This window comes from Hoplias malabaricus, unplaced genomic scaffold, assembly GCF_029633855.1.
Source record: "Hoplias malabaricus isolate fHopMal1 unplaced genomic scaffold, fHopMal1.hap1 scaffold_188, whole genome shotgun sequence".
Classification (NCBI taxonomy): domain Eukaryota; kingdom Metazoa; phylum Chordata; class Actinopteri; order Characiformes; family Erythrinidae; genus Hoplias; species Hoplias malabaricus.
The window spans coordinates 50,662-75,086 of NW_027100755.1; the positions used below are offsets into that span (position 1 = coordinate 50,662).

The following is a 24,425-nucleotide window of genomic DNA, read 5'->3' on the forward strand; positions in this document are numbered from 1 at the left end:
GCGTTAGTGTTCATTCCAGCTTTTACTTTTCTTTAAATGTAACCTATTTTCCCATGAAATAAAAACCTTGACTGAAAACCGCTGCCTCAATTACGTATTTCAACAAGTCTTTTATTTATTCATTTATTTTATTGTTCGGTGCAAGAGTTCCATAGCTCAGGCTCACGCACAACTCAAAATGAGGATGCCTTAATCGTGGAAAAATAAACAAAAACCATTTAAAAATCAGTGCAAAGTGAAGCCATGGCTTCCATAAATAACAGGAGAGATGTGTACCACCGTCGGGGTCGTGCTCACTGCAGCGGCGTTTCTGGAGAGGGACTGGCTCTGGTGCAGAATTGAGCTTGAGGAAGTATGGAAGAGGTATTTTTTGTTGTTGTTTCAGTTGAAACAGTGGATTATGTTTTATTGAGGATCGGGTAAAAAGTGTTTAATGAAGCGGCAGACGATCGTGAAATGCACTGGTAGAAAGAAAGGAACTAACGCATGGTTCAAAACGCCTAATTACAAAGTTGTCTACGTACGGACACTACAGGGTTGTACATGCCCAATCTGTGTTACCGAAGGCCGAGGAGTATGCCCTGGATCAGACGTGAGGAATTACACTTGGGTCCAACCTGAGCTGTCTGAAACCGAGCCAGCTTTACGAAGAAGCTTCCTCCAGCTGGGATTTGGCCCACTTTGACGTAGCTGCCCGAGAAGACGACCCACCGTTTGCTTGGCGGAGCTCAGGCGAGCTGCACCGAGCTGTATCTGAACTCGTTAGCTTTAGGAGTGAGGAGGCAGTGTTCGAGAGAAATAAGGAAGACTTTAAAAGGCTGCTCCTGACCGGCGCCGGGTGAAAACAAACAATCTTGGCAAATTCCAAAAAAGATAAAAAGAGACATGAAATAAAGAAAGAGATCAGCAGATTCGAGAGAAGGTACGTGAACACACTCTTGGCTTCACAGTGGGACTCCAGCGAGACCCTCATACCGCAGGGATGAAGAGCTGGAGCTGGTTAGTGTTGCTTGGCTCGTGGTGCCGTGACCCGACGCAGGATGCTGTACAGAAACCCAAAATGCTGCAAGGACAGAGGGCAGGAGGTTAACAACATTCACTCACCGGTTAAGAGCTGTTCTGTGACCTGTTCTCCCGCTCTAAACAACCCAATCCATTCATAAATACTCAATTAAACTGTATCTTCTGAATGAACCAGCACTGATTTTCATGAGGATAAACATTCCTCCAGCTGCACTGCTTTATGGTAAGAAATTTAGATTTATATTCATTTATAAACTCATCCTAAAGTGTTCCTTTGTTTAAAGTACTGTGAGTTATTCAGGTGATGTCACCTTCTTCACAGCCCAAGCTACAGGTGTTAAATGTGGAGGACATTGAGGAACACTTTGGTTTACCATTATTGTAGGGGCACACTGATAATGATTATACCAGCCTCACCTGAACCGCCAAATACACCACTCCCAGATACACAGATATGCACAGCGCCAGCAGCAGGTCGAAGATGGCAGGTTTTACTCTGAAAGGATGAAAGGATTTGGAAGAGAAATGGTTTGTATTAGTTTATTCATTTCAAACGTTCTGTAGGCTCTGTGTCTGAGGGGGGGCCTGAGCAGCTGAAAACTCACCTGTAAGCGTTCATGGTTTGTTTGAGCTGGTCATAGAAGACAAACTCTGGATCTCTGAAAACAGGGAGATAGTGTATTAATCCCTGTGGGGAAACTCCGTGGTAGTGAGCATGCACACACACACACACACACACACACACACACAAGGGGCAATGAGCAAGTTCCTTACTCAAAGGCACTTCAGCCATAAATATTGAGGGAGAAGTAAGCACCGCTTTCTGTGAGGAGTGTGGTGTGTTCTCCCTGTGTCTGTGTGGGTTTCCTCTGGGTGACTGTCTGTGAGGAGAGTGGTGTGTTCTCCGTGTCTGTGTGGGTTTCCTCCAGATGACTGTCTGTGAGGAGTTTGGTGTGTTCTCCCTGTGTCTGCGTGGGTTTCCTCCAGATGACTGTCTGTGAGGAGTGTGGTGTGTTCTCTCTGTGTCTGTGTGGGTTTCCTCCAGATGACTCTGTGAGGAGTGTGGTGTGTTCTCTCTGTGTCTGTGTGGGTTTCCTCCGGGTGACTGTCTGTGAGGAGTGTGGTGTGTTCTCTCTGTGTCTGTGTGGGTTTCCTCCGGGTGCTCCGGTTTTCTCCCACGCTCCAAAAACACACATTGGTAGGTGGACTGGAGACTCAAAAGTGTCCCTAGGTGTGAGTGAATTATGTGAAGTATGTGTCGTCCTGTGAAGGACTGGCGCCCCCTCCAGGGTGTGTTTCTGCCTTGTGCCCAGTGATTCCGGATAGGCTCCGGACTCACTGTGACCCTGAACAGGATAAAAGTTACAGAAAATGAATGAATTTTGGAGCATTTCTACTGGTCAGTTCATCATGAAATCATCACAGTGTGAGGGACAGCTGCCTTGTTCTAATGATGAAGAAAACATTCTTTTTCTTTGAACAGTGGCGAACTCCCTTTTAGATTCATCTACATGTTTCAAAATGCAGAGGACATACAGTATGAAGGCTTCATCATTTGCCAGAATTGCTTGTCTCCTACAGCCCTTCTCGGACACTAAGGTCTGTCTGATCTGGTCTGCTTCTGGGTGCAAGCCTCAGAAATGCTTCGATACAGAGCAGATCTTCAGTGGCTAACTCACTAACTTCACTGAATCTTGGTGAACTTTTACAGTTTACTCCAAACACACCAACCCAAATGGCACCTAGAGAAACAAAGCCCTGGATTTACCTCTTGTCAGCTCTGACCAAGTGCCGTTTGACGTCTTTCAGATACCTCCCCAGGTAATACTCCAGTGTACTGACCACGGTGCTGTCCTTATCCACCAGCTGAGCAGCACGAGGTTGAGTGGTCAGCCAGTCCACCAGCGAGGCCAGCTGCTCCTCCTGTACCTGCTGACCACACAAACGTTATAATCACTCTTCTATTTTTGATGCAGCACTGCGGGATGACACTTCTCTGTAATACTCGGTATGAATGTAAAGCCCCATGGGGCGTTCTGTGACTGGTCCTCATCCGACGGTGCTGTAGAAGCCATGATTCCAACCAACAGAACCAAAAATGTAAGAATGAATACGAGCCTAGTCAAACGAGTCGAGTCTTCCACTCACCATCTGCTCAGTGAAGATCTCCAGATCTCCGTTGGTGCCCTATGGAAATCACAGTGCTGTTAGTCCAGAAAGACAGGACTTTGCAGTAAGAAATACAACAGGAACCGCAGTGTGTGACAGCTGTGATTTGGCTGCAGTGTTTTAGATTTAATGAATAGGACCCAAACCCGGTATAGAAATTATTTTGAGTAGAACAAGAGCAGCAATTTGTTTAATATAAGCAACAACTTCTGCCAAAATAAATGTAGTTTCAGCAGCTTTGTTACTAAGCCACAGGGGTTGGAGGCATGAAACTGATACAGGGAATAACCTGAAACAGTAGAAACTCTTATTCTGAAGTTGTAACCAACTGCTGAGCAGCTTCTCTGTGAGCTCACCTTCTCTGTTAAGTTGTAGATGACCCTGGCCAGAGCCTCTGCGATCAGCTTGGTGTTCCGGCTGAGCTTTTTAAGGTCAACATGAGGCCTGCGACAAACAGAAACCCAGTGACGTTAAAGAGGCAGAGAGGCGCCAAATTATTAAAATAAAACCAAACGAAACAGAGTTTAGTGATGGAGGGATGGGCGATGAAGGGATAGAGGGGTGGAGAGATGAACAGCACAATGAAGGGTGAAACACAGGGTGTGTCTCAATACCCAGCGCTCCCTACACAGGCAGCTGTGAGTGTGCTTGTGTGTGTGCCTGTGGTGTTAGACCTAAAAATAAAGTACTACTAGATCCTATTAAACTCAGTATTGAGACACAATGTCAAAGAGAGAAAGAGGGAGCATCACCCACCCAGCGGTGGTCTCATCCAGACAGCAGGAAACTGACCGCATGTCCATGATGGAAGTCCGGGTGGCACTGCGATGGCTCTCCAGCCGTGACAGCGTGAAGGCCGGCAGCCGGCGGATCCCGAAGCGCTCGTGCTCCCATGCCAGCATGTCATCTGCCAGGTTTATCTTCTTGTGCACCATCGAGAACTTCACGTCCGGGTACTGCTCAGAAACCACCTTAAAAATATAACACAGGGATCTGAGGATGATTATCATGACGAGAAAGAGAAAAATGTTTTGACCTTTATAAAAACGGGCTATGTTTTTAAATCACATTTGGGCCGAACAATCGCCTACACATTAAACAAAGACCCTGGTACCTACTCTACTCAACTCTACTCTCTGCTTGGTCCCTGGTTGGTTTTCAACTACCACAGCCCACCCCAGACATGTATCCGGTGTCTCTAACGGACAGCCGGCTTTGGAAACCACAACGGCGGCGGTAACGTTAAGCGGTGTTTTGGCGTGTTGTTGTTGTCCACACTCATTGCTCACTAGCAGCTCAACACAGAAACACAGCATTTTACAGAGACCTAGTCCTAGCATCCTAGTGTTCTCCTAATAGACTCGAGACTCAAACCTACCTCTCTACACACAAATTAGACTGACTTGTCACCGACCCTTGACCCTGAGGAACCTCTTCAAAAGACCACGGCGCCGTTTTACGAGCTGCCGTCGTGAGTCGGATAAAAACAAACGTGATCTCTGCTGCAGCTGGAAATTTTACAGATGGAGAGTTGGTGCTGGTCGTCTGCGTTGCTTGGCGTAGAGTGAGGACTCTCTCTGGACGATCAGTGCTCTGCAAGGTTTACACGCCACGGTTTAGTCCCTACTCGACTCGCTCTGAACCACGAGAGAACAGCCACTAAACAAGAACCCGCTTCCAGAACCAGGACCTGATTCACCTGGTGGAGGAGCAATGAAGCTGAGCAGAGGAGAGCAGGGATGATTTAGTGAAATTTGATGCAAAGCATCACTAATATCAGCAAGTGGTGCCACCTTGTGGAGAGTTTTAGGCCATGAGTCTGTATGTGAATGTGAGTTACAAGCCTGCTCCATGAGGTGCCTCATATCTAAGAGGTTCACTGATGGATCACCTTTAGCACTGATACCTACAGTTAATCTTGTGCCTTTTATAATTATCATATAATGCAGCATTTCCTTTCCGTTTTTTTATACAGTCCTGGAAACATCTACCCATGGCCCTCTTTAGTTGCAGCACAATGTTAAGGTCAGCAAAAAATAGCCCATAATCACAGTAAGTAAAAACAACCCACGTTATAATTACAGAAATGGGTGGAAATTCGCAGTCATAAGCAGAGAGAGGCAGTGAGCTGTGTTACCGTCTGCAGCTCTTTGAGCAGAGCGTACTGAGGGCTGCCTTCTTTTGGAGGTTTAGAGACGTGCAGGTGGAGACTGTCTCCGCTTCCCAGTGTGTCCAGACACAGCACAAACGCCACGTTGTCCTGCAGCAGACTGGACTCTAACAGCAGCAAAACATGGGAGACACTCTGTCACAAAAACAAATATTTAACCAGACGCCAACAAATAAAAACTTCAGGACGTACCTGTGTGGTCTAGATGATCCTCCAGCCAGCGTTTGGTTCCCTGATAGTTAAACTTCCCTCCTCCAGACAGGAAGAACAGCAGGTTATACCTACAGGAACATCACAGCTCACTCAGACATGCATTTCATCTTCGGGAAATCCTAGTTACTTATAACAGAGAGCTTCTGTACCCAGCGTGAGTTCTTTTGTGGGAGTAGAGTCTGGAGAAGAGCCGAGCGAGCTCCAGCAGCACAGCCACACCACTGCCGTTAGAGTCAGCACCGTACGATAACCACTGCCATGACATAAACACACACAGGATGTGAAAGGATAATTTCATCATAACTACATCTCCTTAAAGATAAAGCTCTCAAACAACCGATGAATGTAAACAAACGGATACTGAAAGAGTGACGTCCAGCACCAGTGAAGGCTGTTGGAGGTAAGACAGCAATAAGGTGCACTTCTAGGTACCTGCTGTGGTGGGCGTTCCCTTACAACAAGAATGTCCTGACTCCATGTTACTAGACAGACATGGGTCAGTAATGTCACACTATCGTTTTCAAATACGGGTAACTTTTTTAAAAACGTGGTACACTTTTTTTAGTGCACCCTTCTTTTTTCATTGGCTCACAGTAAGACAGGGAGACACGCCCCTGTTTTTCATTGGCTCACAGTAAGACAGGAAGACACGCCCCTGTTTTTCATTGGCTCACAGTAAGACAGGAAGGCACGCCCCCTGTTTTTCATTGGCTCACAGTAAGACAGGAAGGCACGCCCTTGTTTTTCATTGGCTCACAGTAAGACAGGAAGGCACGCCCCCTGTTTTTCATTGGCTCACAGTAAGACAGGAAGGCACGCCCTTGTTTTTCATTGGCTCACAGTAAAACAGGACGGCACGCCCCTGTTTTTTATTGGCTCACAGTAAGCCAGAAAGACACGACCCCCTGTTTTACACTGGCTCACAGTAAGACAGGAAGGCAGGCCGTTGTTTTTCATTGGCTCACAGTAAGACAGGAAGGCAGGCCGTTGTTTTTCATTGGCTCACAGTAAGCCAGGAAGACACGCCCCTGTTTTTCATTGGCTCACAGTAAGACAGGAAGACACCACCCTGTTTTTTATTGGCTCACAGCAAGACACCCCCCTGTTTTTCATTGGCTCAGAGTATAGCATGAAAACCCAGAGCACAAATGTATTGCCCTCACTGTTTGGAGATGTCACACACTACAAGCACAAACGGCAAACAAAATTGCTTGCGTTGTGTTAGTGAATTCTAAGCAGTCAAATTTCTCTCAGAGAGCTCCGCATGCTTCCACAGGACGATTAAACCCTGCTTCGCTCCATTGTGCACAATTAGCACTTGCTATGCCCTATTTTCCCGCTACCACAGGGAGAGTAATCCCAACTCTGCTCACCCACAGTGCAATTACTTCTTGCTTTCCACCGCTGCAAGTCCCACCAGCACCTTCACCCCCCACATGATCACTGTGTACCACGGTACCATGTGGAAACGGCATGACGGTGTGATGTGAAATGTCATACCTCCTGAATTTAATAAGAAAACTAAGGAAATAATGTGTAGCAACTATTAAACTGTTCTGTGACAAGTGAAAGAACCCGACATAGTAAATCTTTTGTTACCGGCGCCACTCCGAACGAATCGTAATGAGCCACCACCACAATCGTGGGCAAATCCTCTCCGCCGACTCCTGCCAGTCTTCCCTGAGAAAAACACAAAGAAAGACTTCTTAAAAAAATACATAAAGGGTTCTACAACAAAGGCCAGGAATAGTTACAAACGTAAAGCTTCACTATAAGGAAAAAGCCATGTAGACACCCCCTAATAATCAGTCAATTCAGCTCCATTAGGGCCTTGAGGGAACAAAGTCCCTCAGTCATAAAGACTACAGGAGATGTTATTAATCCACACCTAAAGCCCTCTATCAGCTTTCACTGAACTTATTTACCATCAGCTTTGACCTTTCTGAGCACCAGCTAAGAACTTTACACTAAATAAAAGAGTTTATTAATCAGTGATTCCCAGTGTCAAATTACACTCCTAACAACCACAAGTTGAAGAACACAGGCGTGAATTTGCTAACGTTCACATGGAAGAGTAAAGCAGTGAACCTTAAACAATTTAAAACAATAAAAAAGCATAAGTATCCTTCAGCTGTAGCTCCTGAGAGGTGCGAGGGTCTAAGCCTTGGCCCCAGCCTCAGGAGATCACTAGAGGTCTGGAGTCAGAGAGAGCACAACTAGCTTTAAACCCTGAGTGAGTCTGACACCTCCTGCTCTTCTCGGTGCTAACAGAGCTCTGGATCCCTTTATATGAGACACACAAAGAGAAGAAGTCTCACCTCTAAGCTGGTAATGGCCCAGTCGCTCACAGCTTTACTCTGAGCTCCACTCGTCACCATCTGGAAGCCGTTGGCTGTGGCCGAATGCAGGAGAACTGGAGAAAATATATCAAGATTAACATTGGCTTGACGTGAGACGTCCGTTTAGACCCCGCTGAGGACGCAGAGATCTGTTCTCATCCCTGTGAATTATTCACTTCTTTCTCAGTTTATATTCGAGCCCCTAGTGTGGAAATAAACCCCTCAGAACCTTTGATTAGCCTCCTGTACCTTCAGCTGCTGAAGAAGAGCCTTGAGAGGAAGAGGAGGCCTGTGTCTGTGTGTAAATGGACAGCAGCTCATCGTCTTCCAGAGCGAAATAAACTGGAACGATGGTCTCCGTGGTCAGAAGCTCGGGCTCCAGCTCCATAAACTGCTGCAGAAATAAGAAACTAGACTCAGAACAAATTTAAACGCACTGCAGAGTCACTGCAAATAAACAGAATAAACATGATTCATTATTTTTCTGGTTCCTCTCTCGAGTTTTAAGAACTCACATAGTAAAGTATTTACCTGTATTTTGCTTATAACACAGCTACAGACACCAAATCTTGAGTGTGTATTGGGAACGTCATATTTTCTGTTTTAAGAATGCATCCAGAACCACTGTTTACATTTATATAAGATTACCAGAAAACCAGGGTTTCCTTTTTGAACACGAAGCTAACCACAGCTGCGTTCTCCCTCTGTCTAAACAGCCCTGTTCTGTTCCTTTAAATGGTAATGCTGTGAGACGCGATTGGAGAGACTCAGATTAGGGGCGGAGCTACAGTGAGTCATGATTTCTGACCTGGACGATGTCCTGTGGCATAGTGGACATGTTTTTAGGGAGGATGATGACCACAGCCCCGGCCGACTGCCGAAGAGCTTTCTGATATTTGTCGAAGGAGAAGTCAGCGAGTCGCATCATCACGCAGCGGCGGCTCAACACCTCCGCCTCCACGGTACGAGCTTCTGTGTTCAGAATGGCATTTCGGGAACCTAGAGAGAGAGAGAGAGAGAGAGAGAGAGAGAGAGAGAGAGAGAGAGAGAGAGAGAGAGAGAGAGAGAGAGAGAGGAGAGAGAGAGAGAGAGAGAGAGAGAGAGAGAGAGAGAGAGAGAGAGAGAGAGAGAGAGAGAGAGAGAGAGAGAGAGAGAGAGAGAGAGAGAGAGAGAAGAGTTGGTTCAGGGCTTTGGAGAATGACTTTTATATCAGTCTTTCCCCTAACTCCGGCCGTCCCCTAATTCCGGCCACTGCTGTATATGGTGCAATTCCGCTCTCTCTCTTTGCCAATCGCACTGGGGTAAAACAATAAAAGGTAAGTTCAAGCCTTAGTAGGGCATTTAAACATCAGTCTTTCAAGAAATCACACATCTAAACAATATTTAAGTTTCTCTAACAGTGTTGTAATTATTTGTGTGCAAAACTACATGTGGAACACAACACATTTCCATTTCTTGACTGATATTTCCCTCAGTGTAAAAGTTAGCTTAGCGGCTAGCTTCCTTTTCTCTGAGGGAAAAATCTACCGCCATTTTAATCCTTACATGTAGAGTACGGATACCAACACAGGACAAAAGCATTTTTATCTAAAAACATATTTTCTTTCAAAGTCAGGCAAGTCTTGGACATTAATCTACACACATTTGACTCCTGAAAAATGTTGATTTGAGTGAGTAAAGTACTTCTGTTTATTTACAGTTAGCTAAGATTTCCAATGTTGTAATTAAAGTGGCCAGAACATGGGGTAATTACGCTAGTTGTATTACGTAAGATACATGGAAAACATATTTTATACTGGGCCAAGTCTATAAGGTCACAGACTAATATAATTTATTAATTATGTTATTGATATTATACTTTATTAATACAGCACATTGAGATGACGATGCTGAACTGATATATCGTGCGGCCCCTACTGAAATCACAGAGATTCTAAACTACAACCATACGCAACATTCTGCGTTTACAATCGTCGTTAATTTCCATTTTTACTGAGCCCAAGTCAAATATGTTCTAGATACAGATGTCTTCAAATGTCTATTTTGCCATCATCACTAATCATTCCCTATAAAGTTGGGTGGTTGTAACTTCTGGCTGTGGAAAGGAAATAAAATGCTAATTCTGTATTCTACACATTCACCACCACTGAAAGAAAATCAAATCAGGAATGTTTTTTAAAACTTTACATTTTATTTTGGAATATGTACGATTAGCTAATCTGCCTAATAATAGATAGTGAGGCTTAAGTTGGCTTCAAATTGTCCGTTCCACCTTAAAAAAATAGTATTGGCAACGGATGGCAATTTTCCACCTTAAAAGGCGCAACGGTTACATTCCCCTCACAGAAACCAACGTTGAGAACGGTTTTAACTTCTTCATTATTTAAGGAGGAAATTGGTAAACGAATAAGGCCACAATTATTAAAACTGACAAAACAGTATTTAAGGTGAACAGGACATTGTTGTGACTTCTTCTGTGCCACTTAAGGTGGAACTAAAACAAAAGCCAACATTCAGACCGAGTGGAAAGACAAGTTCACGATTTAAGGTGGAATGGGAAGTTCGAATCAGAAGCTGGAGAATAAAGGAAATGAAAAGGAAATGTTTCACAATTTAAGGTGGAATAGACAGCCAGCATTCAGAATGACTAAATGGAGCGATATCTGTTGCACCATTTAAGGTGGAACGGACAGTTAGAAGCCAGTTTCAGTCTCATTTCACACTTAGGACCTGAAGGCGCGAATATAACCTGAGGGTTAAAGCCTGTGTTGTTTGTGATTTATTACCGTAGTTCTGCCCCTGCAGGTCGTACTGCTGCATGCGGTAAACTGTGAACTCATGCGCGGCTTCGGCGGGCAGCGGAGAGACGAGGATCAGAACCGCGGGTAAAAACACGATAAACGACAGCGTCAGCGGGAAAGAGGACTTGAACATGTTGTCAAACACCTCGCTCGCCTCCTCGAACATCTTTACAGCAAACGAGGAACCGTTCAGAGCCGAAAAATTAATGAAAGTCAGTTACAGTGACAGCTCTCCTCGCACAGTCAGGACAGGGGGACCCGGGAGTTTTAATCAGGCAAAGGAGGAGGACTCCTGGGGTACGTTCCATTCCACATACTTGCGCCCTAGCTACTTCATCGGCTTGTATCCTAGACCGTCTCACCTACAAGTTTTGTATAAATTAAAACTTTTAAGCAACATTGTAGTGGCGTTTGGAAGAAGAAGAAAAAAATATAGGTTTGTAGGGGTCTCAAAAAACTCAAAATGGTGTCGCTTCAGAAAGGTTTGAGAACCACTGTCTTAAACCCTCTGAACCCATGGTTTAAATTAACAGTTACACGCAGAGGTGGCCAGCTGCTTATTCCACACTGTGTGAAGTTGTATTCCCAAAACCAACAAAGAAGAAGTCTTCAGAATATGTTGTAGATGTCAAGGGAAAGTCAGCAAGGGCGGTCCGGAAATTAAAATGAGACATACCCTAAATTTGTAATTTAGCTCTGGCAATATCACAGGACTCCTAAACACCACCATGCAGGTGTGAAGCAAGTGTGGGGGAGGTGGAAACCTGTTCTTATTGATATTTGATATAACAATGTAATTATATATTATAGTAATATTATTAATTTCTTTTTTTATATGAAAATGAAATACAAGTGCAGACTTACTGTCAGAAATATATAAAATTGTACACATTTAAAGACCCTTGTAACATGGAAAACCCCACTTATTCTCACTTTTTGTGATAAATGACTGTTGTTTTATATAAACAATGTCCAGTTTCCAAAATACCTCTGTCATCTCTGTCTTCGAGGCACAGGACCGGGAGGAAACTGCAAAAGGCAGTCCATTTGGGACTGAATATTTTTTCCTTGTGTTATAAGACCCAGCACCTTTACCCATGTTCTCCTCGTTTTCCCACATTCAGAAGAGTAGAGGATTTTACAGCATCTATGAGGGGCTCTTTAGACAAGAATATCTTTCATTTCAGCACACACCAATTAAAGGCGACTTCATTCGCTTTAGAGTGCGTTAAACTGTTCCACCGCTGGGGGGAGCTGTCACACCACATACATTATAAATAATGACACGTTAGTTTGCGTTTTGAAGGAGACAGAACAAAGCCTTTGTGTATAAAGGGACTTAAAATGTGTAGAAGCTGCACATAAACCTAAAAAAAAAAGTTCCCCGTGCCCAGTACCAGGCGTGGACTTGGGGGGTGTAAAGCCCTTCATTACTGGACTGTGGTGGATCTGTGTTCTCTGGAGTACTACCGAGCCATCCAGCTCCTCTGGGGTGAGTTGGAGCGGTGTTTGTGACCCAGAACTGACCGTCCAACACCAACATGTTACCTCACTAAAGTTCTTGTGGCTGAACACCATCAAATCCTCACAGCAATGTTCCAAAATTTAATGTGAAGCCTTCCCAGACGAGTCCAAGGTGTTAGAATTCCAAATTGAAGTGTGTTAGAGTGGTATTCAGTACTACAACACAGTCCTGAAATCATGACCTCCTCAAAAGGTACATAGTGCAGTTTCTGCAGTGTTGAGAGGGGTAGTGGAAATGTCAGAGGCTCTTTTCTCGTGTTACAGCTCAGTGGAGCACCACTATGATTTTGAAGCTGTAATTTTAAGGTAAAAAATACTACCTAGTGTTGCTTTAATAGCCACCCATTTAGAAGAAATGCTGAATAAACACAAGGGTGCGCACACTTTTGACCATGTAGTGTACTGTGTGGTGTGTGTGTGTGCTGTGTGTACTCTGTGTGTGTGCAGAGAGAGAGATACACACATTCTGTCCCAGACGGGCGTGAGCAGTGTGTTGTTGTTGTGTTTGTGGATGATGTTGTAATGGTTGTAGTTTAATAAGCCTGTGATTGCACTGATAGCTCAGAGCTAATGGAGGTCCAGGAGGGATGTTCCATTAAAGCTGAACTAATGTGTTCAGGAAAGACTTTCTCTCTCTCTCTCTCTCTCTCTCTCTCTCTCTCTCGTCTCTCATTTCACATCCTCTCCATCATCGACATCATCACAGTCATGTGATCTCAAACCAGAGGGACTCACCTTCACTCCCTCCTCCATCAGTGAGAGTCGGACCCGGGCCCCTGTCGCCGCTCACTACTCGTCTTCCCTCTGACCACTGCACACCGGGAACTCCCCCCAGACCTGAGTTCTGGAGACACTCCGACCAAAACGTTACGAACATCACTTTAATGTGGCCCTCAGATCCTTACACTGACCATTTCTCCTGCTCCCAACATGAACTTCAATCATCTGTATCCTTCACATCACATGTCAGTGGTTTTAATCTTGTGGCTGAGCGTGGTGTTTAAATTTCTGCAATGTGTAAACAAGTCTGATGATGATAAGACAAATTTGGTGAAAATCTGATGAGTAAAAAGGAAGTTACAGCTGATTAAATCGTGACTAGTCATCATATCTCAGCGCTGCAGTGACACTGACGTGGTGGTGGTGTGTTAGTGTGTGTTGTGCTGGTGTAGAGTGGATCAGACACAGCAGTGCTGCTGGAGTTTTTAAACCCCTCAGTGTCTGGACCGAGAACAGTCCACCGACCAAAAACATCCAGCCGACAGCGTCCTGTGTCACTGATGAAGGACTAGAGGACGAGCGACACACACTGTGCAGCGACAGATGAGCTACTGTCTCTGACTCTACATCTACAAGGTGGACCAACGAGGGAGGAGTGTCTCACAGAGTGGACAGAGAGTGGACACAGGGTTTAAAAACTCCAGCAGCACTGCTGTGTCTGATCCACTCTACACCAGCACAACACACACTAACACACCACCACCACGTCAGTGTCACTGCAGCGCTGAGAATGATCCACCACCACATCACACCTGCTCTGTGGGGGTCCTGAGCGCTGAGGAACAGGGGGGAAATGGGGATAAGAAAGTATGCAGAGCAACAGCTGACTACAGTGTGTAATTGTAGCAATACAAAGTGCTCCTGGACAAAGTGGTCAGTGGAGCTGAGAGAATGGACACACACACACACACACACACACACACACTGTCCATTACTTCAGCAGAACTGTTTCATCATATAACATTATGTCCAGTGTAGAAACCTCTGCAGCGTGTGTGTGAAACGTGTAACACTTCCCGGTCTCACACTGAGGGACAGATGTGAAGAAACGTCTCTGAAGTGGAGGATGTTGGTAGTTTCTCGTCTCCAGAAACTCGAGGTATTACTTCATTAAACACAGTGAAGAAACAGGTTCACACTTCTGTGACGTGGCTCACTTACCGCTTTTTTGCTTTGTGTCAAATGGACTTTCCAGACGTGACACAAGAATAAATCTGTGGAACATTCTGGTTTCTAGAAGAGCCTTGAACAACCTTCATTTGTTCATTTATCCACTCATCATTAGTAACTGCTTCATTCGGATTAGGGCTGCTGTGGCTGTGACACTAAAGGGTCTCCAGGTGGGAATGTATGAGTGTGTGACACTGTCCATAGGTGTGAATGAGTGAGTGAGACACTACTGAGATGTTGAGGAGACACTACCGAGATATTAAAGAGACACTACTAAGATATTAAGTAGACACTTCTGAAATGTTGAGGAGACATTACTGAGATATTAAGTAGAAACTTCTGAAATGTTGAGGAGACATTACTGAGATATTAAGGAGATACTACTGAGATGTTGAGGAGACACAACTGAAATATTGAGGAGACACTACTGAGAGATTAAGTAGACGCTACTGAGATGTTGAGGCGACACTACGGAAAAATTGAGGAGACACTACTGAGATATTAAGGAGACACTACTGAGATGTTGAGGAGACACTACTAAGATATTAAGGAGACAGTACTGATATATTAAGGAGACACTACTGAGCTATTAAGGAGACACTACTAAGATATTAAGGAGACACTACTGAGATATTAAGGAGACACTACTAGATATTAAGGAGACACTACGGAGATACTAAGGAGACTCTATTGAGATTTTAAGGAGACACTACGGAGATACTAAGGAGACTCTATTGAGATTTTAAGGAGACACTACGGAGATACTAACGAGACACTACAAAATGTTAAGGGGATTCTGAGATATTAAGGAGACACTACTGAGATATTAATTAGGAACTACAGAGATGTTAAGGAGACACTTCTGAGATAATATGGAGATCAGTTTGTCCCTGTGGACATGCACACAAACAAATTGCGGCAGGTCAGAAATATGCAGCGTGGGTTTGGCAGCGAAGGAGCAAAAGTAATTAGACTCCCACAGCCCCTGTGTCACTGCTGCTGAAGATAAAGGGCTCATTCACAGCGGCCGGTCAGCAGTAGGAAGCTCAGTCTGGACCACAGCGAAGTTAACATTAATCTCTCCCCAGGGCCACTACAGCAGAAAGTCAGCGTCAGACTACTGGTCACTGCTGGTCATTACGTCATGTTTTACCTGTATTATTCTTTATGTAATGTTCTGGATCAGGGGAGAGAGCAGATGAAGGGTGTAGATGTGTGCATCATTAAAACGAGCTCTAGCCTTCAGCGTCTACTGTAAGGCCTTTTCAGAAGCACAGCACAGCAGAACAAATCCCAGTGAATGCACTTTGTTTGCGTGTATTTTATGGATGTACGCCTTTGATCCAGGTCTGTGTGACGTGTGAAGTGCAGTCAATATTTCTCTCGCTCTCAGATGTGTAAAAGGTAAGACGTGTTTGGATTGGCGTATCTGTCTCTGCTGAACACTGTGATCCAGTTGTTCTGTGATGTTCTCGGTTCTGCTCTCTGCTGCTGCTGCCCGTGATGGATGAGCGTTCTGAATAATGCGGGACTCAGGAGCAGTGATGGATTACTTTATGTCAGGCCTGGTCTAAGAGGTGAACGGTGCCCTGGAGACACACACACTCTGAGAGTGAGATCAGGTCTTAGAGCTACTACAGTGATTTAGAGACACTGTAAAATATTATATATATACGATTTCAAGACTAGAGTCAAATTTACGAGAATAAAGTGCCATTATTTGAAGAAAAGCCACAGCACTGATAAATAACGACCTGGCGCTGATCCCCTGGAGATTGACTATATCTTCACTTCTCAAAATAATGCTGTGAATGTTGAAAAGATATGAAAGATGCTGCCTTCTATTTACAGATTTCTTTTACTGGAAAAAAATGACCATATTTTCCCCCAAATTTCACAACTATATTTGGTCTTAAAGAAACACTAAGTAGAATTTTTACCATAAAAGTACAAGTAACAGGGAGAATACAGCCTCTGTCAATGCTACTCTGAGCTCAGCACTGCAGAAACTACACTGTGTACCGATGAAGGAGGGTAGGAGACTACCAACCCCTACCAATCACTGAGTGCTGTAAAAGAGAATTACACTCTGCAGCTCGAGGGGGCGCTCAGGAGCAAAAAATACCTAATATTATTTGCTTTTGTAACTTTACAAACTCTAGTTTGGGGTAAACTGTGATTTTCTGTAGACTGTGGAGAAGGGGGGGGGAGGTTAGTGGACGGTTGTGGACTGCAGTGGACGCTGGTGGATCTGGAGTTTCATAATTTGGGTGTAATCTGAGGTTTCTGGACACTAAAGAGGCTTTAGTGGACTCCAGTGAACTGCGGTGGACTGACGTAGTCTGTAGTGGACTGACGTGGTCTATAGTGGACTGAGGTAGTCTGTAGTGGACTGAGGTAGTCTGTAGTGGACTGAGGTGGACTGTGGTGGTCTTTAGTGGACTGTGGTGGTCTGTAGTGGACTGAGGTGGTCTGTAGTAGACCGTGGTGGTCTTTAGTGGACTCCAGTGAACTGCGGTGGTCTGTAGTGGACTGTGGTGGTCTTTAGTGGACTCCAGTGAACTGAGGTGGTCTGTAGTGGACTGTGGTGGTCTGTAGTGGACTGTGGTGGTCTGTAGTGGACTCCAGTGAACTGCAGTGGACTGAGGTGGACTGAGGTTGTCTGTAGTGGACTCCAGTGAACTGCAGTGGACTGAGGTGGTCTTTAGTGGACTCCAGTGAACTGCGGTGGACTGAGGTGGTCTTTAGTGGACTCCAGTGAACTGCGGTGGTCTGTAGTGGACTGTGGTGGTCTATAGTGGACTGTGGTGGTCTTTAGTGGACTCCAGTGAACTGAGGTGGTCTGTAGTGGACTGTGGTGGTCTGTAGTGGACTCCAGTGAACTGCAGTGGACTTAGGTGGTCTGTAGTGGACTGAGGTGGTCTGTAGTGGACTGAGGTTGTCTGTAGTGGACTCCAGTGAACTGCAGTGGACTGAGGTGGTCTTTAGTGGACTCCAGTGAACTGCGGTGGACTGAGGTGGTCTGTAGTGGACTGTGGTGGTCTGTAGTGGACTGAGGTGGTCTGTAGTGGACTGAGGTGGTCTGTAGTGGACTGAGGTGGTCTGTAGTGGACTGTGGTGGTCTGTAGTGGACTGTGATGTGTGATATGGAGGGTTGTGATGACAGTAAGAGTTTGGGGAAATGTTGAGATTCTTGTAAAAGTTCATGTTAAAACGGCATGACTTTTGAAATATGTTTTCAATGCGAACTGAAATGCATTAATCAGGCTAAGAATAAACAATATTATACAAGCTCTGTGACACCTGTAATAACGGCTGACACGAACTCACATAAACATTTATAAGAGCTCATTCTAAGAAATGTCACTTGTCATAAAGGATGTTTTCCTCATTTTCAATATAGAAAGTCTTATGACAACAGACACATGTGGAATAAACCTGTTGTAGGTGTCAATAGCCTTAAGAATGATGACCTACACCAATGAGTGTTACTAATTGCTTCAAAGTGTTTCATATTCAGTTGTGTTGATGGAATGATTGTCAGTTTAATGTGTGTGATGATGAATGTGGGTGAAATGCGCACTATACATTCCTTTATTTATGCAATGACAGGGGTGAGAGGACATAATAAAAGCTTGAAACCATAATGGAACCCTTACTGTATTCATAAAGGTTATTCATATAATCATTACACACACATTATTTGTGGCTTTACAGGTTACGACGGAACTGCACTCACACATACAGCGTATCCCCCACAGCATTTTGTTTTAGCTTGTTTTCAAGTTTTTGCCAAATATTCTTCCAAATTATAACTCCACTGTCATTGACTCTCCCTTCATCACACACTCTGCCACCAGCGTTGGGAGAGGGCAGAAAACCCATGTGATGTAAGTCACGCCGACCCACAACTTCTGTTCAAACTGCTGGTAATGCAACAACACTGCTGAACAGTGAGAATGCAGACTGGCCAGATCTGTCACATCTGCTCACAGTTGTAAACATTGAGTGCAGGGGAGGAGCCCACTTACCTCACCCAACTCCAGACATCACATGGACCTTGTTTTATAGACTTAATCCAGTTGATGCCTCGTGGCCTATATTTTGGCCTGAAAATAGGTCCAAATTTAGCCCAAACAGATATATTTTTCGGGCCAAATATTACTTTTAAACCATATTTAGACGTAGAAAGAGTTCTTTTTCTAAACATCTTTTTACCTTTAGTTTCCAACCAAATATTTATGGTTTTTTAACATGTTTTCAGTGAGTTTTTACTGTGAGGCCAAAATCACATGTAAATCGTTAACAAGTCTAGGATTTCTTGTAAATGCCTTATAAGTAAAAATGTTTTAAAACAGGTTTTTTTTTTTTTTTTGGTCCATGACCAATACATAGAAAGGAGCTGTATTCCACTGGCTGCACTCTAAAACACATCACCACGACTGAAACACTCTGTATAACTTCGGTGTGATGGGTGGGGCAACACTGCTGTAGGCGGAATAGAAATATTTTTGGTTTCATCACTAAAACACAGACATACCTACTGCCTTTATCCACATGCACACTTTATAGAGTGCGAGGTGAGTATGCTACAGCAAATGTTTTATTTCTTAAGCAAGAGGACAATCCAGTTTGTCCTGTCATGGGCTCTTTAATACAAAGAGCTGGTATCATTTCTGTGTACACTGATATTTCTTTGTGTTCTAAAGGGCACCGTGGCCATTAGGGTTAAAGAACAAACTGTCTGTTTTCATTTTCATTCATATGAGATAATACTTTGACCTGAATCATGGCACAAGCCGTTTGTCTCTAAAGGTCTAGAAAAAAAGGAATAAAACTGCTCTGTTTGGTCTGTGCTGAGGAGGTTCTTCCAGGCTTCGGTGAACAGAGCGATCCTCACTGGCGCTGGGTGTGGGCAGCAAGCCTGGGCATCAGCCACATTTGTGTGTGTGTGTGTGTGTGTGTGTCTGTCTGTCTGTATTTTGCCTCGACTCAAAAGGAAAAGGAGAGACAAAAATCAGCAGTAACCAAATTGCACCATAAAAGACCTTGTAAATAAAATCTACAAACACACACTTATAGCATTGGAAATGAATGTGAAGTTATAGAATATTTCAGAGTAATATAAACTGAACTGTAGTCATGTAAAAGGTAATACAGACAGCAAAGTAATTCAGATGTGATGCCTTAGGGGAGGAGACAGACAGAGAGAGAGAGAGAGAGAGAGAGAGAGAGAGAGAGACTGAAAAGCCATTTTCTTCCAGTGGCTAAAGGCTAATGTGATTGACTATGGGAGGAAAGTAGGAAGAGCAGAGAGAGAGGCACAGATTGACTCACAAATGGATTCTAGCTCTCTTGGGATGGCTGTTTTTTTTTACCCTCTCTCTCTCTCACTCTCTCTCTCTCTCTCTCTCGCCCTGAAGGACTGACAGCAGACCTCAGTTCGGACGATCATCCATCCGACCACAGCGTTATGGCTTCAGATCTAAGATGGAACTTGTTTGAGGGCTGGGTGTTTATTTTAGATTCCTCCGGCTGTTTTTATTTAAGGTTTCCGGATGATTCACTTCAGGCTTGTACCTAAAACTCCAGACTGTAATAGATTTGATTCCTAAAACATTCTTTACCTGAGATTTTAGGTTGTTTTACTCAGGTTTTTACCTTTTAGTTTAGGCTGATTTACCTCAGGTTTTTACCTCAGAGTTTAGGCTTATTTACCTCAGGATTTTACCTCAGATTTTAGACCCTTTTACTCAGGATTTTACCTCAGAGTTTAGACTATTTTACTCAGGATTTTACCTCAGATTTTAGACCCTTTTACTCAGGATTTTACCTCAGAGTTTAGACTATTTTACTCAGGATTTTACCTCAGAGTTTAGACTATTTACCTCAGGATTTTACCTCAGAGTTTAGACTATTTTACTCAGGATTTTACCTCAGAGTTTAGGCTGATTTACCTCAGGATTTTACCTCAGAGTTTAGACTATTTTACTCAGGATTTTACCTCAGAGTTTAGACTATTTACCTCAGGATTTTACCTCAGAGTTTAGACTATTTACCTCAGGATTTTACCTCAGAGTTTAGACTATTTTACTCAGGATTTTACCTCAGAGTTTAGACTATTTACCTCAGGATTTTACCTCAGAGTTTAGACTATTTTACTCAGGATTTTACCTCAGAGTTTAGGCTGATTTACCTCAGGATTTTACCTCAGAGTTTAGACTATTTTACTCAGGATTTTACCTCAGAGTTTAAGGCTGTTGTACCTCAGGATATGTTACCTCCAACATTAAAATAACCTATTGAAGACAATCTTAGATTTCAAAACTCTTTAACTTCAGATTTAGCTGTTCTTAGTTTGTAAAATGTAATTTCTTTTGCTTGGTTGTTTGTTTGTATTTTAAACTATTTTAAGCAAACTCTACCTCTCTTTATTTCAAGAGAGTTCAAGACATTTATTTTGTAGTTAATTAAAACCTAAGGTAGTTATAAATTCAAACTTAATCCTTATTTACCACAGAATTCAGACCACGGTTTCCTCAGATTTCAGGCTATTGTTAGCTGTTCACATTAGCCTCTCTTTACCTCAGACCTCAGGATGACTCTTCTCTGGGAACCAGCGAGGCACAAACAAATGCAGGAATGAAATTCAGATTGAAAACAGATGCAAGGAGTTCTCTGACATTTTTGCAACAAATATCCTTAAATGAACTCTGGGACCCATCATTCAGCGCGGTAAGCTATCTCATTTTCTCTATGCATCTATATTTATTTTGCTGTATTTTTTTTTTTATCAGAGAGGATACAATATCCAATATATTATTCATGGATGAACAACCACAGAAGAAAGTTCTGGAAGGTAGTATAGTGGTCTTGAAAGCATCCATAATCTATAATGGTCTATAATGTTAATTATTATAAAAGAACAGTGGGTCTATACACATTTTAATAACAGGTTTTTGTTCATACGGTTGTATATTTTCTTGATCTCATTCTATAGGAAAGGTTATTAAGGCCAATTAGAGGTTTGTGAAATGTCTAAACGTATATTGTTTTGTTGCTACTGTCACAAACATTATCTCCAACACTGAGGTCTTTTGTTTTTATGTTATTTAGAAAATCCAGCCTTGATGTTTTATAAAATGTGTATAAGGAATGGACCAATGGTCCACAATTTTTACTCAGAATGCCCTTAACCTCCAGCAGATATTCTGACAGTGATGATATAAGTTTGTTTTTTATTTTCAGTGAAGAATCTCCATGATTCAGTTCACAGGCTCCATCTCTCAACCTTTTTGACTGAGGACATGCCACAGCAGTGACACAAACCATCTAAATCCCTCCACAAACGCGAAAGAGGCTCTGACAGGCCACACTGGCACATTTTTACTTTTATGAGCAAACTGTAAACAGCTCGGTGTTGAATTCAAGCTCACACACGCACAGAAAGAGATCAGACCGGCTCCTAGAGCCATTTACATTACTCTAACACACCCTAGACAGGCGCCAAGGGCTTTTTGGATTCTTTCAGTGGCTGTAAATCATTAGTTAATTGTTTAATAAAACTGCGTGTCCGAAAGCTATGACACATTAAGTTAATATGCAGACATTTGACCTGTGAGCAGTGAGTGAAAGTGATCTGCGTAGCCCTCCTAGTCACATTACAGTCCACAGGAAACTGGAGATAAATTTAATTTGTATTTTGATAACAGAATTGGATTTTAAAAAATTAAAACATGAAAGTACCCAATGCCAGCTTTAATTTGAGGCTAATCGCTTTAACACATGATCGTCCAGAAGCTTCTTAGCTGTTTCTTTGCCAGCTGAGTGCCGCTGCATCATTAGCTCATGCAAAACTAGAGCTAACCGTAAATTCTGGAGTCTATTTAAGATGGTGATTTAAGATGCTCTTTGCGAGCGTGAGGGCCGATTAAGAGTCAGGGCAGAAAAGGAGGCCATCAAGAGACTGAATAATCAGCACAGATCAATAGGAGACAAGGCCAAAACAGTAGGCATTGCCAAAGTCGATTGTCTCCACAATGGGTAAGAAGGAGGGATCCATTGGTGAGCTGTGCAATAACCAGACAGACCACAGGAAACCAAGAGCGCAGATGACCTTAAAATGAACTCAGAGGGTTTGGAAACCATTGAAAGCTGTTAGAAACAGAGCATCAAGCCTCCAGTTCGCTAACATTGGTTGATTTCTGGCATTTTGGACAACTGGACGTTAACACCACTGTTGTACCTTTAAAGGTCCATTAACACGGTGTGTACCTTCAGTGACCAATAATGTACCTTTCATTCTGAGAGTCTATGCCAGAATAATTAAGAAAATCCAGCTATTTTATATTTGAAAAAAAATCTGCATGTTGTTTCCATCCAGACTATGGGTCTGAAAGGATGTGGAGTTGTCCAGAACCATTAAAAGTCATAGAGTAAAGAGTTATAAGAACAAATCAATTAAAGAAGCTGATGGGGTTTCACATTACATTGGACTGCATTGCCCCAGAGCCCAGACCTCAGCATCACTGAATGTGTTTAAAATGACTTCTGTCATGCAGCCATTTTCATAGGTGTGTTAAAATATCCTTCGCAGATTCCTCTTAAAAATATAAATGTATCTCTATAAAGAACGGAAGCTGTGACAGAGAATGAGTTGCTACATTAATAATGAAGATTTTGATAATGAATAGTTATGTACATTAGACCCATTTGATTTAAACAAGTGAGAAGTAGTCGCTGAATAAAACTAAACACTGTGATCTGCTTTGATACTTGAAATGAAAAACATCTGCTTTAAAAAATAAACAAGAAAAGATATGTGGGACAGATTGTATGTGTGGAATGGATGGGTGCGTCCCTCATTCACTGGTCACAGTTTTGGGTCTGTCAACATTTTAAGTTTGAGCTACTGAAGCATTCTCTCTCTCTCTCTCCTCTCTCTCTCTCTCTCTCCTCTCTTCTCTCTCTCTCTCTCTCTCTCTCTCTCCTCTCTCTCTCTCTCTCTCTCTCTCTCTCTCTCTCCTCTCTCTCTCTCTCCCCTCTCTCTCTCTCTCTATCTCTCTCTCTCTCTCTCTCTCTCTCTCTCTCTCTCTCTATCTCTCTCTCTCTCTCTCTCTCTCTCTCTCTCTCTCTCTCTCTCTCTCTCTCTCTCTCTCTCTCTCTCTCACTCTCTCTCTCTCTCTCTTCACTCTCTCACTCTCTCCCTCTCCCCCCTCTCTCTCTCTCACTCTCTCCCTCTCTCTATCTCTCTCTCTCACTCTCTCCCTCTCCCCCCCCTCTCTCTCTCTCTCTCTCTCTCTCTCCCTCTCTCTCTCTCTCTCTCTCTCTCTCACTCTCTCTCTCCCTCTCTCTCTCTCTCTCTCTCTCTCTCTCTCTCTCTCCCCCCCCCCTCTCTCTCTCACTCTCTCTCCCCCTCTCTCTCTCTCACTCTCTCCCTCTCTCTATCTCTCTCTCTCTGTCTCTAGCCCTCTCCTCTCACACTCTCTCTCTCTCCCCCTCTCTCTCTCTCAAGACGAGAGGCTTTATTTTCTTGAATTGTGATTACAGTTTTTTTTTATTAACACATTCAAGCAAATGTTCACAAATCAGAAACTAACAAAACTATGAAATGGAACCAAACCCCTATTAGAAATTGTAATGATGCTAAATTCTGCCCGTGCTCCTTTTGGGTTGATATTATGCTGCATTCAAGTGCGAGTCCGGTGGTGGATTCCTGCGAGGTCCAACTCGTTCCGCCGTCTTGGTCACATTCATATGGTTTTTGTGGGAAGTTTAAAAAAATACATGGATCCTCTCAAGATGTCATGTTGATTTTAGCGTTTCTGTGTGTGTTTTTGAACATAACTATAGCAAAACAGTGTTTAAAAACAGCATTACTGTTAGAATTAAGTACAAGTTGTACGTTATTATTGGATGTTTTACTGCTGATGGACTGTTTGGCCAACGCTGAAAACAGTGTTTACGTCACAACTCACAGGTAGTTTGTGCTGCGTTGAAACTTTCAAGGCGTCCGACGTCAGCTTTCGACGTCAGAGAATGTTGGATGACTGGATGACTGTGTGAATCTGTCCACTGGTGTAAGAGTGTGAGTGACTGGGTGAATGTGTGAAATATTGTTCAAGGATATGAGTGATCCTGCATAGATCCCCACCATGATGAAGTGCTTACTGATGAATGAATGAATGAATATAAACGCTAAGTTGTTTCTGAATCTGCAAATCTGATAGAGTGTGT

The 24,425-nt window shown here is 43.4% G+C and overlaps 1 protein-coding gene across 5 annotated transcripts; it reads right to left on the reverse strand.

Moving 5' to 3' along the window:
- Window positions 1–22: 22 nt before the first annotated feature.
- ncln (nicalin) lies at window positions 23–11,047 on the reverse strand. 5 transcript variants are annotated; one of them, XM_066658500.1, is made up of 15 exons: window positions 10,701–11,047; window positions 8,723–8,913; window positions 8,164–8,305; window positions 7,894–7,988; window positions 7,175–7,255; window positions 5,725–5,828; window positions 5,555–5,643; window positions 5,330–5,469; window positions 3,949–4,163; window positions 3,549–3,636; window positions 3,172–3,210; window positions 2,792–2,955; window positions 1,629–1,682; window positions 1,441–1,519; window positions 23–1,063 (listed from the first exon to the last, which is right to left on the reverse strand). In XM_066658500.1, the coding sequence occupies exons 1-15, from the start codon at window positions 10,879–10,881 to the stop codon at window positions 1,001–1,003; spliced, it is 1,725 nt and encodes a 574-aa protein (XP_066514597.1). In that variant the 5' UTR covers window positions 10,882–11,047; the 3' UTR covers window positions 23–1,000. The 5 variants fall into 5 exon arrangements, with proteins under 5 accessions (XP_066514597.1, XP_066514599.1, XP_066514598.1 ...); XM_066658502.1 differs by having other exon boundaries at window positions 2,792–2,952; window positions 3,985–4,163; window positions 8,164–8,308; window positions 10,701–11,045; XM_066658501.1 differs by having other exon boundaries at window positions 3,985–4,163; window positions 8,164–8,308; window positions 10,701–11,045.
- Between the last annotated feature and the right edge of the window lie 13,378 nt (window positions 11,048–24,425).